General features: G+C 40.4%; 1 protein-coding gene across 2 annotated transcripts; it reads left to right on the forward strand.

Annotated features, from left to right (window-relative positions):
• The first annotated feature begins 3,539 nt into the window (after window positions 1-3,539).
• On the forward strand, window positions 3,540-18,540 carry LOC308098836 (kelch-like protein 24). Of its 2 annotated transcripts, none has more exons than XM_080447294.1 (12): window positions 3,540-3,610; window positions 4,993-5,283; window positions 8,579-8,713; window positions 8,945-9,136; window positions 10,073-10,216; window positions 11,482-11,668; window positions 13,043-13,189; window positions 13,920-14,048; window positions 14,520-14,696; window positions 15,090-15,236; window positions 15,345-15,510; window positions 17,633-18,540. In XM_080447294.1, exons 2-12 carry the CDS (start codon window positions 5,014-5,016, stop codon window positions 17,796-17,798), a joined length of 1,860 nt encoding a protein of 619 aa, XP_080303420.1. In that variant the 5' UTR covers window positions 3,540-3,610; window positions 4,993-5,013; the 3' UTR covers window positions 17,799-18,540. The 2 variants fall into 2 exon arrangements, with proteins under 2 accessions (XP_080303420.1, XP_080303421.1); XM_080447295.1 differs by having other exon boundaries at window positions 10,145-10,216.
• The last annotated feature ends 1,814 nt before the right edge of the window (window positions 18,541-20,354 follow it).

Here is a 20,354-nt window from a genome sequence, read left to right on the forward strand (position 1 = left end):
TCAGACAAAATAGTGAGAGTCATTAGGATGAGTTGATATCCCTACAAATAACATTGAATATTTGATTTTAATGACAGTTAAAAAAATATACAAAAGTGTGCATCCTCCAATTAATCATGTATTTTGATGAATTATAACCACACTGAATAAGACTAAATAGGCTAAAATATAGGTGTGACTTATAATTGATCAACAGCATGTCAGGAATGACATCTATGTATCTATGAAATCTATGTATGGGTGTGGCGCACTGAAAGTAGCAAATCATCATCAACCATGTTCACGTAGGCCGGGTGATGGCTGTCAGCGTGGAAAAAGACTCTTAGGGAATTAGCTGACCATTCTGTCGATGGATTTCAGAACTGCTTTGTATGAAAAGAAACAACAAAAACAACCATATAACCACTGCCACTTAATCCTATTGTTGTGCAGTCAATCTAGTTCATAAGACAAAAGCAATTATTTTAAATTGTATATGAAAAATATGCTGAGTGATTCTGTATTCTGTTATTGCATAGCCTAAATAAACCAAATATTATTTTGTAATTACAGCACCGGTTATTCTTTTTTGCTGTTTCACAACACAAGATAAATACAGCTTACGCTTGAAAGATTGCACTCAGTAGTATACCTCTGCCAACAATATGCAATGGTCACGATATGCCATTTCCACCTTAGGTATGAGTGATCATCTAAGTTTGACCTTGACCATGATTGTGACTTCGTCCTTTGACCTTGTTGACCAAAAAAGTTGATTTTCTCTTCAAGGCAGCCTACTGATCATTCCAACCAAGTTTAGTGAAACTCTGCTCATCTGTTCTTGATTATGACTTTGACATTGATTGTGACCTTAACCGTTGACCTTTTCTACCCAAAAGTTAATAATCTCCTACTGATCTTGAGTTATTTTATTCACAGACGGAGACACATCAAACATCAACTTTCAAAGTCTTCATTCCTGCGATATGATTGATTATACAATTCTTTCCTTGACCTTGAATGTGACTTACACATTTCATCTTTTAAACCCTTTTCTTTTCAAATTATTTCACACAGTCAAATCATAGACTGTAAAATATAGAGTCAAACACACACACAAACAACTCTGCTGGTAAAGGTAAAAAATATAAACAATAAAAACATTTAACTTTGTATCCCAATTTATGTTGAGTTACTTAAATACATTTTGATATAAATATGTGTGTGTGTGTGTGTGTGTGTGTGTGTGTGTGTGTGTGTGTGTGTGTGTGTGTGTGTGTGTGTGTGTGTGTGTGTGTGTGTGTGTGTGTGTGTGTGTGTGTGTGTGTGTGTGTGTGTGTGTGTGTGAGAGAGAGAGAGAGAGAGAGACAGAGAGAGTACAGAAGAGGCTTTGTTATGAATATAATAGACAATGTGAGTATTCAAATGACAGTGTGTGCCAACAGTGTGTTCTTGCTGCAAATGGTGGATCAAGTCATCAGTGTGTTCATGCGGAAAACTTGATTTAGGCACACTGTGTTAAGTGGGTTTGATGGAGTGACTGTAACTGCATGTTGCCTGTCCATTCAGACAAGCAGAATCTGACTGTTGTTCAACAGCTTTTCAATGTATTTGCACACATGTCACCAGCTTCCAGTCAAGTGGCCTTCATCAGGTCATACAAAAACAGACAATGGATAGGTAGGATTCAGAGGTTTCCAGCTCAATAAGCTATATATTATGCAGCACACCTCTCAACTAGAGATCATTCATATCATATCTATCAGCAGCAAATATGAACATACATCTATCGCCTACAATGGATTTACAGACAGTGACATTTTTATAGCTCAGCAGGAGGCTAGCCATCTACATATAATAGCCTATAAGCGTGTGTGTGTGTGTGTGTGTGTGTGTGTGTGTGTGTGTGTGTGTGTGTGTGTGCGTGTGTGTGCGCGTGTGTGCGCGTGTGTGCGCGTGTGTGCGCGTGTGTGCGCGTGTGCGCGTGTGCGTGCGTGCGTGCGTGCGTGCGTGCGTGCGTGCGTGCGTGTGTGTGTGTGTGTGTGTCCAGGGCTAATATTATCTGTTCTTTTACAAAAAGATATGAAACAACATATGTTGTTTCATATCTTTTTGTAAAAGAACAGATATCAATTACCAATTTGATAAGCCTCATCAGGACAACAACAACAACAACAACAACAACAACAACAACAACAACTATTTAGGAAGCTGCATCTTAGTAACAAAGTTCTCATTAGAATGAAAACAAAATGTAATTAAAATAGGTGCAAGTACTGTATAAAACTGTCATTGCTACATGATATGAATTAATTTATATTCAGTGGTGGATAGAAGTACTCTGAGGTTTTACTTACGTAAAAGTAGCAATACCACAGTTATATGCTGTTACAAGTTAAACATTTTACTTGAGTAAAAGTACAATTGGTTATATTTTGTATATACATATATTGTATATTTTGTAACAATAATCTAAATCTCTCAAGGTGACTTGTAACAATAAAGTTTTCAACTTATTGTAGTGGAATAAAAAGTACAATATTTGCCTCTGAAATGTAATGGAGTAGAAGTATTAAGTATAACAAAAATACTCAAGTTAAGTAAAGGTGCCTCAAAATTGTACAATAACAGGGTAACATTTAGTTTTACCCACTCCAAACACAGAGTGGCGGTAATGACACGTGCCTTTCATATGACAGCTGGTTATAAAAACAAGGGAGAAGAAGGCGTTTTTAGTCACGACTCTGACTGCAAACCGGACTCTCTCTTTCCCAGGTGTTTCGCCCAGGCATGGTTTTGAGTTTAGTGGTTCCCAAACAGTGGGTCGGCCGGGACCAATTTTTGGGTCGCGGATCCATTTTCATGGGTCGCGACGATACAAAGGATTTTCAAATTTTCAAAATTAAATTAAAATAAAAAAAATACATTAAAAAAACGTTAGGATGTGACGCGTTGTGAGCTTGTAGATCTTCTATTTTCACTAGTTTGGGTCCCGGGGAAGACATCAAATGAATCTTTTGGGTCTCGAGCTAAAAAGTTTGGGAACCACTGGGTTAAGGCAGTGGTTCTCAAACTTTTTCATGTCAAGGACCCCCAAATTGACACTTATTAGCCCGCGCCCCGCGGACCCCCATTTCAAAAGATATGCCAGGGACCCCCATAAGAGAAGATTTTTTGCGGCTCTAGCAGTGATTCTCAACCATTTTAATTTCAAGGACCCCCAGTTTGACATGCATTAGGGCTACAGACCCCCATTTAATGGCATTTCTATCACTTGACCACAATTTATAAATCTATGTCAATTTAACTCTGAGAGTGTACAAATGGAACCAAATGGACCCGTTAGGGTCCATTTGGTTCCATTTGTACACTCTCAGAGTTACAGACCCATGAGGGTCCATTGGTGCCTAATCTATCATTTAGCTGGGGACCCCCTGGAACTCCCTCAAGGACCCCTGGGGGTCCCCGGACCCCACTTTGAGAACCAATGGGTTAAGGCATATTTTCTATTCGGTTTAGTCATACAACCACGCCCACCTGGGCGAAACACCCAAAGAAGAGGGAATCCAGACTGCAAACAGTGTGAGGTTTTGGCTCGTCTGTGTCTAGTTGACGCTATGATGTGCATCAGGTATTATTATGATCTACCTTGCTTTGCATGCTTCACATCTGTCTTTGTCTGTGTTTGTTTGTATCACAACATCATGACTCAAGCGTTCAGCATTTGAAAGTAGTTACTTGCTACTGTCGCCAATTGCTCTTCATCTGTGCTGCTAACCAAGCCACAAAACCCTTGTCAGCAACATTTAGTCACAGACGAATACATTGGTTGTTTTTCGCACGTTTGAGCCATTTTAAGCCATGATTCAGTGGTGTAAAAGTAACTAAGTACGTGTACTCAAGTACTGTACTTAAGTACAATTTTGAGGCATTTCTTACTTTACCGGAGTGGAGTATTTCCAATTTTCTATACTTTTAGTTCTACTCAATATTTTGAAAATCAACTGACCGAAAGGTACACGGATTCTACTCCACTACTACCGCTAATCTCAGAGACAAATATTGTAGTTTTACTCCACTACATTGGACAACGACAACTTTACTAGTTAGTTTGTAGATGTAAATATTATTACAAAACACACATTAACCACTTCAGCCCTATATAGACATCGGCTATTGTGAGCTAAAGTTTGAACTATGTTCAAATGATTTCATACATTTTGAAAATATGAAATGGAAGATTTCTGTGTAATGACTAATGAGTACTTTTGTACTTTTACTCAAGTAAATTCTGAATACCAGACTTGTACTTGTAAAAGAGTATCTGCATTGTAGCATTGATACTAAAGTAAAACTTGTGAATACTTTTCCCACCACTGCCATCTTTTGAAATGAGACAAAATGAGACAAGACATTAAAAGCGTTTTCCCGCTTTGTTGTGTTGTGTTGCCTCATAATGTGATTGCATGCATGTGATGCAGTCACACTGTCATTTATTTATGTTCATTACATTAGCTACTATCTGGCCATTAACCAGTGGTGGACAAAGTACTCCAGTACTTGAGTCTAGATACTCCTGGTCCTCCTAGATACTCCTATAAGTATAAATACTCCAGGTCAAATATAAGTGGAGGCTGCTCAGTCAAATTTGTACTTGAGTTAAAGTACTGGAGTACTTGCTTTTAAACATATTTGATGTATTCAAAAGTACATGTTTTTACAATTAAATATTTAAAAGTACAAATTACAAAGTACATTTTATTTTTAATATCAATGCATTGCTGTATTAAAAAGATAAATAACAGTGAAAGTTTGTGGATCTGATATTTTCACTATATTGGGCTAAAGCGGTTAATTCATAATGGAGTGAAAGTTATAAGTATCCAAAAATGCAAATACTCTTAAATAAAGTACAGACAACTAAAACGTACTTAAGTACAGTACTCAAGTAAATGTACTTAAGTTACTGTCCACCACTGCCATTAACTCCATCCTGTCCTACTTTCGTAATAGGCTGGTCTAGCAACGGGAGTCATGGCTGAAATTGTTCCAGTCAATGCCAGTTTGCCCCCCTGCCCTTTGGATGTGACCTTTGCCCTCCAGGAAGATGGCACCAGTGTACCACTGTCCTCACTGGAGAGCGACAACTTTGTGTTTGTTGAGTCCAAGCATCCCAACAAGGTCCTGGAGGGCCTGAACAGTCTTCGGCTCAACAATGCTTTCTGCGATGTGATCATCTGTTGCGGGGGACAGGAGTTCTCCTGCCATCGTATCGTACTGGCCTCCTTTAGCTCATACTTTCAGGTAAAAACGCAGATCTTCAACCGTTCATGTTTACATTTATTGCCCTGTTTTTTTTGGCATTAGTGGGGCGGCGTCGCACGACAATCGTTCACTTTTGTGATTAAAGCGCCAAATTTGGTAGAGGTGTTGATTGATATATTGGGAACAAAACTGGATATTGGGCCATCACAAATTCTCACCCTGGTGGACGTGGCAGCCATTTTTCAAAATGGCCACCAGCGGTTAATCAAATCTTCCTAATTTTTGTCCTAGTAGGCCGAAATGTTGCTCAAGTATGTGAGTATGAAGGTGTGTGGGTGTGTTCATGCTAATTGCCTAAAAGGGGGCGTTGCAATGGGAGTGGCCTAGATAACAGCAATATTATGGGAGAATTGTTCAAATGGTGATACAAGCGGGAAATTTGGTACAAATCATCTTTGGAGATCACGCTTCGATTTAAGAAACCAGGCCACTCTTAAATCAAAGATGGCAGCCTTTTTTCAAGATGGCCGCCAAAATTTGTTTTTTCCATTTTTGCATATCTTTGCCTATAATCATTTGAGGTCAATCACCAGATCACCAAATAGCACTCCCATAGAATGTTTTTGAACATTTTCAAACAGGAGTTACCATTTATAACCATCTAAATTAAAACCTTTCAGAAACACGCCCTACAACTGTGCTCACAGTCAAACTTAGGGATTAAAGCAAAACAAAATCTCATGAATGAACCTGTACAAAAAAAAATCCCATCTGGTTCTGCGTCTTCCTCAGTGAATCCAGCCACCTGCATGTCGTCTCTCACCGCATCCTTAAACCTCCGCTTTGGCCTTCCTCTTCTCCTCTTATCTGGCAGCTTAAATCTTCAGCATCCTTTTCCCAATGTACCCCTCATCCCTCCTTTTCACATGTCCAAACCATCTCAACCTTGCCTCTCTCGCTTTATCCCCAAACCTTGTAACCTGGGCTTATCCTCTAATTTAATCATTTCTGATGATGTCCTTCCTTCCTCATCCTCAATTCTGCCACCTCCACCTCCTGTCTTTTCGTCAGTGCCACCGTTTCCAAGCCGTACAGCATCATGGCTGGTCCCCCTCCGTCTTATACATCTTCCCTCTCACTGGTATACTTCTGTGACAAATAACTCCTGACACTTTCCTCCATCTGTTTCCTCAAAGTGCTCCTTCCATCTTCTCAACACACTGTCTTTGGTTGCTAGAACATTTCCATCCATCCTTTATCACCTTAACCTGTTGCTCATCCTTCCCATCTCAGTGCCAAAATGTGCAGGTCCTTTTCTCCCTCCTTGGTGTCCAACCTTCCATACAACTACTCATACTCTTTTCCTTAACCCTCACCACCTTTCTCTCTGCCTTACCCCTCATCTCTTTGTACTCCTCCCTACTTTCTCTCTGGCTGCCTTTCTTATCTCCTCCCTGAGCTCCACACAGCATTGTTCTATCTTCATCTTCACACCTAACACCAGCCCCCAGTACTCAAGCCGTGCTTGAGTACTGCAGGCTCTAAGGGCCCAGCTTCCTGCTTTGAAATAGTCTATATAGGAAGTAAAAGTTCATATGAATGGCCAGTAGGTTCGCTGTTTTACCCCTGCTGATGTCAGAACGATTTTTTTCTCCATTCAAGTGGATGGGTTTTTGACGAACTTTAGACTTGATTTTCTTACCTTAATAAACATTGTCATAAATACTATTTGCTTCCAGTCGCTAGTTTAAAGTCTTCTTTCAATCACCATGATATGCGTTTTGGGAAATTATGGTCCCATTTATTTTTAAATTGATGATAAAGTAGGGTATGCTGGGGGGCGGGATGATTTGATTGACAAGCTACCCAACCAATAGCATTCTTTCCGGTTGTGCAGGATATGACGCGATATGACACGATATAGAAAGATGGCGGATTTGAAATTCCTGAACAATCGGCTTCATTTACGGTCTGTAGAAACCAATGGCGTCACTTTGTCCATACATTTTATGATGTGCTAATCATACGCTGGCACCGTCACCGTAAATGGTAACTCCTGTTTGAAAATGTTCAAAAACATACTATGGTCGTGCTATTAGGTGATTTGGTAATTGACCTCAAATAATTTTAGGTAAAGATATGCAGAAATGAAAATACAGTCTTTTGGTGGCCATCTTGAAAAAAAATTGTATCACCATTTGAACAATTATCCCAAATTTAGCTGTTATCTAGGCCACTCCCATTGCAACGCCCCCTTTTAGGTAATTAACATGAACACACCCACACACCTTCATACTCACATACTTGAGCAACATTTCGGCCTACTAGGACAAAAACTAGGAAGATTTGATCAACCGCTGGTGGCCATTTTGAAAAATGGCTGCCACGCCCACCAGGGTGAGAATTTGTGATGGCCCAATATCCAGTTTTGTTCCCAATATATCGATCAACACTTCTGCCAAATTTGGCGCTTTAATCACAAAATTTAACGATTAGGCTGATATATCGTGCCACGCCGCCCCACTACATGGCATTATAGACAGGAAGAATTCTTTTTTCTTTTTTCAAAAGCAGCAGTGGCTATTTCAAAATAATTTAGAATTTAGTTTTTGGTGTGTTTTTTCTTTTGTTCGTTTTTTTGTTAAGGAATGTCATGAACTCGTAAAAAAGGAATAGAGTCTCAGTCTGCACACTGGTGATGCTGCAAAAAGCTCCGCTTTGTATTTATTGCGTTCGTCAACGTTTCGGCCTGTTCATATGACAAACACAATAAATACAAAGCAGGGCTTTTTGCAGCATCACCAGTGTGCAGACTATTCCTTTTTTATGATACTTTGTTTGTCTTGCAACCTGGGCCACAGATGTGCGTGCACTACCTTTTTCATTGCGAACGCGGAAGGAGGCGCCTCCGACCAAGTGGAGCTTACTATGTAACCGTGCTCGGGTTGTGTGTGTGTGTGTGTGTGTCTGCGTCTCTGTGTGCATGCACTGCCTGTGTGCAGCCGCCAGAGTGCGCCAGAGTGCAGGAATTTAGACAATGCTCTGATTAAAATGCACAACAGCCTGCAAAAAACACACACACACACACACACACACACACACACACACACAATGTCAATGTTCTCTCCCCATCACGGTGAAATAACACGGATTACAAGTCCGTAAATACACAATATTTTTGAGCTGTGTTCGCGCGTCTTACTTGTATGTCATTAACTTGTGCCTTGGCTTTTTCACATGAACCGAATATCATGGTATATCGAATCAATTAGTTGTTCACACAATGAACACTCACACAAGTGAGCCAACCAGTCTCCTTTTCAACCTGACACAGGCAATGTTTTCAACTGACTTGATGGAGTCCAGACAGGAGCGGGTGGCCATCAATGGAGTAGAACCTCAGATGATTGGCATGTTGGTTAGCTATGCCTACACATCAGTGGTGGTCATCTCCAAGGCTAATGTGCAGGTGATGTATTATCATAAACCTTACAGTATATGTCTGCAACTATTGATTACCTTATTGGCGATTATACTATATATCTACAAGCTCACAAGCGCACAACAACGCTCACATATTTTTAAATAATCAATTAAATGGATTAGTTTGTTTAACTATTGTACCCCTAAACTTTATATTACATTGTCTCAATTTTTGATCTGCATCTGTGTTTATAAAACATATTTTTATTTGGTCAAGGCCCTGCTAGCAGCAGCAAATCTGCTGGATATCATGGCTGTTCGAGAGGCCTGCTGTAATTTTATGGAGCGGCAGATGGATGAAATGAACTGTGTCGGGATTCACTGCTTTGCCGAGGCCCATTCCTGTAAAATGTTGGAGAAACGCAGCATGGATTACATGCTTGAGCACTTCAGCATCGTGTACCAGCAGGTGATAGACTGAGGGATCTGTGCATTTCCCAAGTTGTTTGTCTGTGTTTGTCTTTTCTCCTATGCATTTGAGAGTTACAGTACGACACAGGCCCACCTAAGTTGATAAAATATTAAAGGTGTGTATTAAAGACGGGGCAACAGATTAAAACACAGTACCAAAATGATGTTATAATTTGGTATTCTCATAAACAATGAATCGGTTATATAATATTGGAAATCTGTGTTTGACCAGCTAAATCCGTCCTGCCTCCACATTTCCCATGCTCCAGGCTGTGATGTCAGGGGTGGCTCTTCTTCCAGGTTCGACCTGGCAAACTCAGCCAAGCTCTGTACACATATGCTTATATAATCAATATACACTGTAATTCACAGTTAATAGTAGAAAGGGTTCCAGAGCATTGCTAATAGAGCCTGTTTTAAATGCTAGATGTAAATTACAGACCAATATTGTACTATAGGTTGTAGTAGTATGCACAACTAGCAACTTCCTCCAACTGTGATTGCAATTCCATTATGCTACCTGTACAGCGGCCTTTTCAGAACATTACATTTTTAACCCATTTAATCCTGGAATGGAAAGCATCTGTGTCATTTTACATTTTGCTATAAAAAACCTATATATAATGTTTTTCAGAAAACACGGACGATAGTGCTGTCATACAAGAATCTATGAAATCTATAAAAACGTTTAATCTGCATCACAATTTTATACAGGTATATACTAGTATGTAAATATCTGAAGTTGTCCCTTATCTGTTGCCCTACTTTTAGTTTAAAAGGGGGGAATTAACACAGTGAAATACAGTACACCATGGTATTGTGGTGGATACGGTGGTTATACCGTTAAATCCCTATTCAGGCAGTAGGGAACAGGGTTGTATCTATCAGGTGGTCTGTATTTTTCATTGTCTTGCTTTAATTTTCTGCCCCTTAGGATGAGTTCCTCTCACTCTGTGTGGAGAAACTGACAGAGATTCTTGCCAATGACCTTCTCAATGTGCCCAAGGAGGAGATGGTGTTCGAGGCTGCCATGTTGTGGTTAGACAAGTGTCCAACCCGCAGGCCGAGCTTTGAAAAGGTCAGTCATTTTCTAAAGAGGCCATTGAGAAGTCAAATGCTATGCATTCTTAAAGGGATGCTGTTGGTGGTTGTCATAGTCTACAGAAACGACTATATTTATTCATGAAAATTGCCCATCTCCCTGCCGCTCCTCATACTCCTCAATCAACTTTATTTTTTTGAGGGGGGCTTTTTGAGCCTTTATTGATAGGTACAGTGTAGAGCAGCGATTCCCAACCTGTGGGCTGTGAGGATATTGCAAGTGGGCCCCAAAATAATTGCCAAAACACTACGGTTGTATTGATAATATAACATGAATTAAAACATTTAAATAAATTAAAGTAATGGTATTTTTTCCTTGAAAATTTTGTTTTTATAGAGATACCAATACATAGGAACTTAAGGTATAGTTCCTTGGTTCCATTGAAATAAGCCGAAACAAAATCGATCGATTGATCATTAAAATAAACATGGGTGACCTGCAAACACTTTTAAGACTTTCAAGTGGACCCTGAATGATACAGAAAAGGTTGAGCACTGCTGGTGTAGAGAGACGGGAGACACAGAGAGAGAGCACCGTAGTGACATGCAGCAAATCTGGTTCGGCCGGCTGAGCATGGAACCGGGGACTCACTCGCTGTCAGGCATTTGGTTATCGGGTCACCCACCATTAAATCAACTTGATTCATATGGACATCATGTCAGACCATAGTTGTGTCTGTTGCTAATGGCAGGGATATCCTATACGAGTGCATGGAAGTGTTATGGGGTGCAGTGTAAGGGAACCCTCCATTGCTGTCAGCCATTTGGATCTCCATAAGTCTGGAGGTTTACACACCACCGTTGTTGCACACCACCGTTCCCTGAGCGCCGCACAATGGCTGCTCACTGCTCCTAGTGATTTATAGGATGGGTAAAATGCAGAGGACAAGTTATGTGCAAAATATACAGTGACAAAAAATGCCCCAAGGAGTGGGCTCAATAATAAAAAAAAGGTTATGGGCACGGCTCAGGGACAGCTTGCCTCTGGCAGCTGTGAATGTAATTATTAATAAATGAATAACCCCAACCTCCCCATGGTCATGTTTGTACAACCTTAAGGTTTAGGGTACAAAAAGTACAGTATTAAATGGTGGTGTACATGCACATACTGCAGTCGTTTCCTCACTTTGTCTTGCAGCAGATGTAGAGATTTGTAGGCAATGTTTAATGTTGTACACTCAATATCCAGTTGGATTATCCAGTTGAATTATCAAATAATTTCTGTCCTATTTGTTGTTTAAGGTGCTAGAGCATATCCGCCTGCCTCTCATCAGCCCCTACTACCTCCATGATGTGATTGAGTCCCTGGATGTGGTGAAAGAATACCAGGGCTGCCAGAGGCTCATCTCTGAAGCCAAGGACTATCTACTGCTCCAGGACCGGCGTGGAGAGCTCTACAGCCACAGAGCACGACCTCGCAGATCCACAGGTACCCTGCACTATGCAATCCTTAGTGTTGATTTAACTCTGAGTTAAATTAACACTGAAGATTTTACTGTATACCTCACACATGTGTGCATGTTGCAACTGATGGTGGATAATATACGGGACATCAAGGTTTTTCTAGTTTGTATTGCCAGTGCCAAGAAAAAACATTTGTCTGTGCAAAAGTACAATAAAAAAAAGTCTGATGCACTTTTCTTCAGTTTTGTTTGCTGTCATAGACCAATCCTTTCATTATTGCATTTTCCATTTCAAGCTTTGATTTATATTTTTGTGTTTTTATTGATAGTCTTAGTCTTTAACTATAACGTCGTTAACTATAACTTTCAAATGTATACACATTTTCTGCTAATATTTTCTATCATAACCTTTCACATGCTCACACATTACTCTACTGCCTGGCCTCATGCACGTGTTCATGTTCTGTCTCTCTGGATAAACCACTTAAACCCTATCTTAGGTCCCGGGGTACCCCAGGGGTCTATACTTGGTCCGCTCCTTTTTTCCCTCTACATGAAATGTACAGTATTTGCCGAAAATAGCTGATTTTAAAGCTCTCAACGCCCCACGTTGTGACTTGAGCTAGTATATTGGATTTTTTCACCAAATGTTTACCCAGAGTAGGGACATGGGGTTCATGTGGTTAAAGGGTAATTCCACTCATTTTAAACATTGAACCATGTCATAATATAACTTAGAGCTGTTGTGTGGAAATAAGAAAAATGTCGCCTAGAACTGGAGAATTGATTGTTGGGGTCATGTGATCAGTGACATACGGAAGGTGCTTGGCCGCCCTCTAGGCTGCCGCATTCACTAGAATGGTGAATTTCACTTCCAGCTGAAACAGTGCGACTTCAATATAAAGTTAAGACTTGTTAGAGCATTTTCAGCCAATTGATTTCTATTATCTACAAGTACAATGTCTTGTGAAATGCGATATATAACCATATGTCATTATAAACTACTACAAGTCGCACTGTTTCAGCTGGAAGTGAGATTCACCATTCTAGTGAATACAGCAGCCTAGAGGGCGGGCCAAAGAGTACACCTTCCGTATGTCACTGATCACATGACCCCAACAATCGATTCTCCAGTTCTAGGCAACACAGAAGGGGGGGGGGACTTTTTTCTTATTTCCACACAAACAGCTGAGGTATATTATGACATGGTTCGATGTTGAAAATGAGTGGTATTCCCCTTTAAAGGGGGACAAAGCCAAACTGTATCCAAAGGCCGGCATGCTTGTGAGATGGTTCCTTTATTGAATAAAGTTGGTTTCTCTTTGAACTCTTAAATCCACTCTGACTCACTGCTCTGCTCTCCCTCCTCCTTCTCTTCCCCCTTGTTGCCCCGGCAACAGGGACAGCTGAAGTGATAGTGACGGTGGGTGGAGAGGATGACAAGGTGGTGCTTCGCAGTGTTGAGAGCTTTGATCCCCTGACAAACCAGTGGAAGACTCTTGCATGTCTGCCCTTCGCTGTAAGCAAACACGGTCTGGTTGTGTCAGGTGAGAAGTACCATCGGCCTATACCACTGGTTCTCAGCGGTCCGAATAGACCCTTTACTGGTCTGTAACTCTTGAGAGTGTACAGTGGGTTCTCTCTGGGACCCTAATCCACACTGTTTAATTAACTTTGAGAGTGTACAAATGGAACCAAATGGACCCTTACAGGTCCATTTGGTTCCATTTGTACACTCTCAGAGTTACAGACCCATAAGTGTTCATTTGGACAAAAGAATAAATTTAAGTTTAGTTTTGGCTGCATGAGAATTGGAAATATTTCGACCATTATAAAATTAAAGCCTAGCGTTGCATAAAAGCCTTTTACATAGAGCTTCGCATATCGTTGCTGTCAGGCAAAAACCTTGTATTTCCATATTTCAGCGTTTTCATAAATGTAGGCCCTACTTCGCCATACAACAGTAGAGAAAATAGCCAATCTACAAGCTCACAAAGTGTCTCATAATTTGCAAACCATTGTAAGCGTGTAGATCTGCTATTTTTTATATTTAAAAAAACGTGGTTAAGTCTCTGTGGGATTTGTAACTTAATGATTACATTGGATCCATGTTCTTTTTTTCCCCATTTCTTGAAAAGTAACGATTTTGGACCAACAAGGTTTCTGCCCGACAGTGACTATCTTTAATGGCACTGTATCTTGAGCTCTGAAAATGTTTATTTTGTGACCAATGTTGGCATCGCAATCTTTTTTTATCCTGCTCATATCCTATCATAGGCTCTACTCTCTATTTGGCCGGAGGAGAGTTCCCTGATGGTTCAGCCAGTAGGGAGATGTGGCGCTATGACCCTTCCCGTGATTCATGGTTAGAGATGGCTCCCATGAATGTGGCACGTTCTGAATTGGGTAAGACTGTCAAACTATGGCATTTACATTCAACCTGGCATCTTTATTTTCAAAACGTTTAAAAAGTGTTGAAAATAGCCAATCTACAACGCTTCATATTTTCGCTTTCTGACAATGTACAAAATAGGTCTCGAGTGGTTACATTTGTTTTGGAATAACCGCTAATGCTGCGTTCACACTGGCTGCTACAAAGCTGCAGGCTACCGTTCTTTTTCAACAGAAGCCAGTGACATTTGTAGCTGTTACAAAAGCTACAACAGCTACAAAACTACAAAAAAGTTGAGCTGGTTTCAACTTCAGCTACAAAGATACAAAGCTACAAATATGCTTTGTAGCTTTTGTATTTGCCAGTGTGGATGCAGCGTGTTGTTTCCTTGGTTACCCAAGACAAAGTTACATACGGCCAATGTCATCTGTTCTAACGATGATTTTATGTTGTGTTTTCCTTTCCCAACCCTACATGGTCCATAGGCCTGGTGATGCTGGATGGCTATGTGTTTGCAGTGGGTGGCTGGGAGGGCCGCTCTCGTCTGGACTCCGTGGAGTGCTATGACCCAAATACCAACACCTGGCAGTTTAAGGAGTCCGTCAAAATGGCTGTCACCAGCCCTGCTGTGGTCTCATTAGATGGACTACTCTATGTTACTGGTATGGAACAGGGTTATGCAGGTTCAGCCTGATGGGTTTTATGTAATGTATGTAAAGCATAATGGTTAAAGCTACAGTCTGGGACTTATCTTAATGATTAAAACATAATTTTGGTCAACCTGTATGGTAGAGTACAGGTATGTTAATAAAATATAACTAGTACATATGCAGTGCTCGGATTTGGTCTCCGTACTTGTCCACTGAGAAATTTTACACTAGATGCGCCGTTATCTTTATTGTACTTTGGACATGGTTGTCTCTCTCTCTGTCGGGAGATACAGAAAACTTGTAGATTGTACCTTTTTAATTCAAAGTGTCCAAAGCCTTTGGTATTATATATTCATCCTTCTCCTATTGACAATAAATAACGTTATGTGTTATCCTGGGTCCTAGGTGGTGCTGTTCTGGAGGATGGTGATGGCACAGACCTAGCACAGGTGTACAACCCTAAATCATCTGTGTGGATAGAAGTGGCTCCTATGCAGATTGCACGTTCTGGTTCAGCTGCATGTACTCTGAAAGGAAAGATCTACGTTATAGGTATCATATCTGTTCTTGATGGTTTGTTCCATAATAGACGCACTTCAACTTTACTGCAGTTTAGCCCACTAACAGTCCTTATCCTGTTATTTCCTTTTTAATCTATAGGTGGTTGGCATGCCTCGACTGAGAACACAGACAAGGTGGAATGCTACAACCCCAAGACCAATCAGTGGACCATGTGTGCCCCCATGAAAGAGCGGCGCTACCGGCCTGGCGTGGCTGTGGTTGATGGAAAGATATACGTACTAGGAGGGGAGGAGGGCTGGGACAGGTAATACCTGATTTATACTTTGTATACTTGATTTAACTCAGGCTTAAGAGGCTACTGCTTCATGAAAGCCTGGATAGAGGCGGCTGCTTGTCCAGCTGCTCCATGAAAGCCTGGATAAAGGTCAGTGATGCTCATAGCCCTGCGTCTCTGATGCACATTTTTAAGAAAGGATGCATCAAACAAACCATGTGCGTCCACGGGAGGCATACAACTTTATCTTGCAATGTTATGAAGAAATTCAGCACTTATAATTAGAGCTCTCAATGGGCCTGAAAATGAAGGCCCGGCCCTAACTGGGCCCTAACTGGACCGGCCCGAACAGGGCCCGGTCCGAACAATTACCATATTTGTAGGCCCAAAAACCCAAAGTGTCATTATGCGCTTAATGTCCTCAAAGTCACGCATCCAATAAGCTTTGAGCTGAGCACATTGGACCTTCCGTTCCAGAGATAATGTTCAAAACATCTTGAAAACGGCCACTTTCGCCGTTTTTCGATGTTTGAGTTTTGGCCACTTTTTTTTCTAACACGGACTAGGAAGGTCAAACGGCAACGAACTAGATACCCGAGTTAAGTTCACTTTGAGCTGCATCCACTGCCATTTCCGTCGGCCTTACCTTTTTTTTTTTTTTTTTATGGAGCCCGAGGCTCTGCCCGACTAATTAGCATACATTTTTCGCCCGCCCGTAAACGTCGCGTGGGGTCAAGTTCAGGAAGAATTTCAGAACTCTACTTATAATGCGGGACATTCCCGCATTAATATTATACCCAGAGCCAACGTGAATCTACATGAGGGACTCGTCTCCTTCTCTCCAGAGTGGCTGCCTCTCTCTACAGGCAGCGAGCCCCCCCCCCTCTCCCCTGGCTATGTGTATTTATAGATGGGTTTCCTGTTTGTAAACATGAGAGGATGATGCGCGCGCAGTGGCGGGATGAGCCTGTAGAGGGCGCTATTACCCTAAAAATATCCTATACCCTATTACCCATAAAATAAATGGTCTTCACCAGGTTTAATGAAAGTAGATTAAATGATGCAGTTTGTAATATCTTCTTTACTCAATAAAAATGATTTGTCGGAAGTTGGATCTGTTTGTATATAATAGCAGCATTATGCCTATTATGCCTATAATAGCAGCATTATGCCTATCTAAATCCCGAAAATAACAATAGAGTGAATGGCGCTTCCGGTTCGTTCTCCCCCGCGCATGCGCAGATTGCACACTCTGCTCTGTGATGACGTCGCGCGGAAACCCATCTATAGTTCGTCGAACGGCCGTGTTGCGCACCGAAACTATGTGGTGCCGCGACTCGCGGTAAATTGTTATTCTAGGTGCGATACAAGCATAAATTAGACTTGAAACGTAAATAAATCATTTGAAGGGAATCCCGCTTTGTAAAAAACATCAGAGCAAGTACTACTTCTACAATAATTAACACATTTCTCTGTTCCGTCTCTATTCCCTTCCACATAGCGTTGTTGCTCTTTAGTTCCTATCTATTTCTGTTTCTGTAAGTGTAAATTATATTTTTCCCATTATTATGAACTTTATATCTTTGTCACTTATGTATTCTGAATTTTTGACTTTCCAAGGAGTAGTTAATACAGTGTACAGATGCGAGATGTGTACTGTAGGCACAGAAATGCATAAAGTAGACATAAATCAATATTAGTGAGTCGAGTGGATGCTGTTTTACCTAGGGTGCGTTCGAAAATACAGCACTGAGCGCACTGGCCAATACAAACTAATAGGCGAGTGTGCTCCGGTGCGTCATTTTCGAACGCGCCCCTAGACTGAACAAAAAACTTCATTATTATTGTAATTATTATTTATTTATTGATGTATTTATTTGTGTACTAATAAGAAAAATTTGATTATTTGGGAAAACCCTTTTTTCCCCCCAAAATGATTCAGATTCAGGATTTTGTTTTTTACTTTTTGTTTTTCCAGATACATTATCAACATACATGAATATAAACGACACATTTTATTAGGACTCATTCAAATGACCACCAGTGAGTCCCGGGACTCACTCCATTGAAAACCTAACAACATCACTGAAAGGTGTCTGCTTGTCCACACACCAGGCATTTCTCTCATTGCTGTTGGTCTCTTTTCATCTAGATATCATGATACCATCGAGCGATACTGCGAAGAGACTGACACGTGGGAAATTGTGGGGGAGATGCCGACCAGTCGCAGTTGGCTAAGCTGTGTGTCTCTCCAGCTGAGGAAGGATGCACGCACAGCCAACGAATCTGCCACAGCCGATACCATACCTGTGAACTGAGGGGGAAGATGACGCAAAGCTCTTGTAGGGGGCCAAACCTCCCAGTGCAACCATCATCCTTCAGTAGTTATTTGTGCCCTCCCCCAGTTCGGAGGAGGGAGGCACAGTCAAACGCTCCTTGGTTTAGTGACACGGACCAGGAAAGTGCCAACTAAACAAGAGGTGCAAGTTTGTGCCAAGATTGCGTCGCTGTTTTAGAGGGCCTTTTTTATAGATGATCTTTTCCCAGTGGCAAAGGTAGCGGGGGGTTAACTTGTGACTGCTGAGTCTTGCGTACTTGGGTCTGTTTTATTGCAGTGATCAAGGAACGTCTCAACCCACATGAATCCATAGCAACTGTGATCACTGAGAATCCTCAGTCATTGAGTGTGTACAGGTTACAACTGTGTTACAGATGTCACATCAGGTCAAATCTGTGATCCGGGTAGGTTCCCGGCCAATGTTGTGCATTTCTGTGTAATTATTCAGTGATGTTCCTCTGTCGTTTTGGGACTTGGCTGTGAGCAAAACTGTATTGGTTAAATAAATGCCTGTAAATATTTTTTGCTTGATCAAAAGATGCTCTATGGGCCAAAGATGTTTTGTTGTGAATCAGTATTTTTGAAAGTCAACCAGTGAAAAAAGCTGACTCACTGTATGCTAGAGGTCAAATTTGTATAGTCTGAACTGTTGCCTTTAATGTCTGTTGGCAGTCTATTTTTGTAATGTAAGTGTGCTTTATGGAAATTAAGTCTAATAAAGATGTTAAATTCAGTAATGCATTTATGGCTTTTTTTTTCTTTCAAAGGTGAAAGCATATGAGGATGTTGAACCACTTGGAATAATCCCAGCTTGAATGTGTAACTAGTACATTATAATGCTCAAAGAGATGTAATTCATGCTGGAAAAAATTTCATGGCAACATTCTTTTTGTTCTTTTTCTTCCCTAAACATATCTGGTTCTCAGAAACCATAAAGATGTTTGCCAACTTGATTAAACGTATGAGCTTCCCATATTGAGTGACGGAGCCATATCTTGTGTGAGATGACCTATTGTGTAATTTTGATGTTGACCTTAATTGTGACCTTGACACTTTCAAGCCAAAGTTGATTGATTTATTTGAGCAGCTTACTGGTAAAGGGTATTTTGCTGAAAGACAAAGGGGCAAAACACACATCTATCTAACCCAGTTTGATAGCGAGCGTCTTTGTTTTTAAACATGACTCTGCACATAACACAAATTACTAACATTTGTGGATATGCAGCTATCCAATATCCCAGTGGTTCTCAACTAGTGGTCCGTGGACCACCGGTGGTCCTTGAGGGGGTTCCAGGTGGTCTCCAGCTAAATGATGGAGAGTTGGTAACCAAATGGACCATTATAGATCTTTAACACTTGAGTGTAAAATGAAACCAAATGGACCCTTTGGTTTCATTTTACATTCTCAAGAGTTAAATTACTGTTAAACATCTGCATTACTTAATTAAGGAATAGTTATTTTGATCAACGTTTTCCTGTTATCTCTCCTATGGTACCAACATCAATACAGCATGGAATTATGGACAAAATCGTATCCAATGATAACAAAATATTCTACGTTTTGGATCTGAGAGTAATAAATACATTTTAATGCTTTAAATTAAATGGCGAATAAATAATGCCGGCCCTTGATATAAAAAGGGTTGAAAACCACTGCACTATTCAATATGGCAGCTGACCAATTAGTACAAGCGTATCACTTTGTCCTCTTACCCAGGTCAAAAGTCTCAATTACTTTTTTGTTTGTTTAGAAACACCTCTTGATTGTAGTTTACATAGATGCTGATAATTCTGGGGGGCTTGGGTGCAGTGATGTGTGTGTGTGTGTGTGTGTGTGTGTGCACGTCTGTTGGATGAAATTTGTATCTCACCTGAAAATGTATTTTCTGGTGAGGCCGGAGAGACAGGGAGAACCCTGTCACTGTAAAAACACCATAGCAATGAGTACTATTGGAATATAGAGCTTTAACTTTTTAACAAAAAACTAAACAAAACGTTTAGTTTTAACCTAAACAATATCACTTACAACTTAACACCTTTAGGTTTCATTGAAACAAATATAAAATCAGACAAATAAATAGATATTTATTTTATACATATTTATATGAACCACATCTCTGATTAGTTATAGATTATTTCATCTTTTCTAAACAAAGAAATGGAGTCACCACCACAATTCTCCTCTAAACAAAAAAACATAACATTGTAAAGAAAATGAATCTTTTTCTAAAGTTATAGAAATGTAATTAAATCATTAAAAAGCAATTAAAAAACGCAGCAAAGCATTTGGAAATAAAACATTTGTTAGTTCCATGAACAGGAATAACGTTGACAAAAGCTTTTAGTCCTTATGGTCTCCACACACTGCACCATATCAACTGCCTTGTAACATTGTAGCAAGAATGTTTGTTGTGGGTGTCTTGGGTCAATCAGAGTGACAGAAGGGGCAAGCATGGCCGTGTATGGGCTGGTCGGCAATTTAAAGAATTTGAGAGAATGTTGAAGTGTGGTTGATGCTATGATGACAATAGTCAAC

The sequence above is a fragment of the Gymnoscopelus braueri genome (genome assembly GCF_963280865.1).
Source record: "Gymnoscopelus braueri genome assembly, chromosome: 13".
Lineage (NCBI taxonomy): Eukaryota > Metazoa > Chordata > Actinopteri > Myctophiformes > Myctophidae > Gymnoscopelus > Gymnoscopelus braueri.

Bases quoted from the DNA above. Each gene is read 5' to 3' on its own strand.
- LOC308098836 (XM_080447294.1), top strand. From the start codon at position 5,014: ATGGCTGAAATTGTTCCAGTCAATGCCAGTTTGCCCCCCTGCCCTTTG. The intron at 5,284-8,578 runs GTAAAAACGCAG...AACCTGACACAG, and splicing joins CCTTTAGCTCATACTTTCAG to GCAATGTTTTCAACTGACTT. The intron at 15,237-15,344 runs GTATCATATCTG...TTTAATCTATAG, and splicing joins AGGAAAGATCTACGTTATAG to GTGGTTGGCATGCCTCGACT.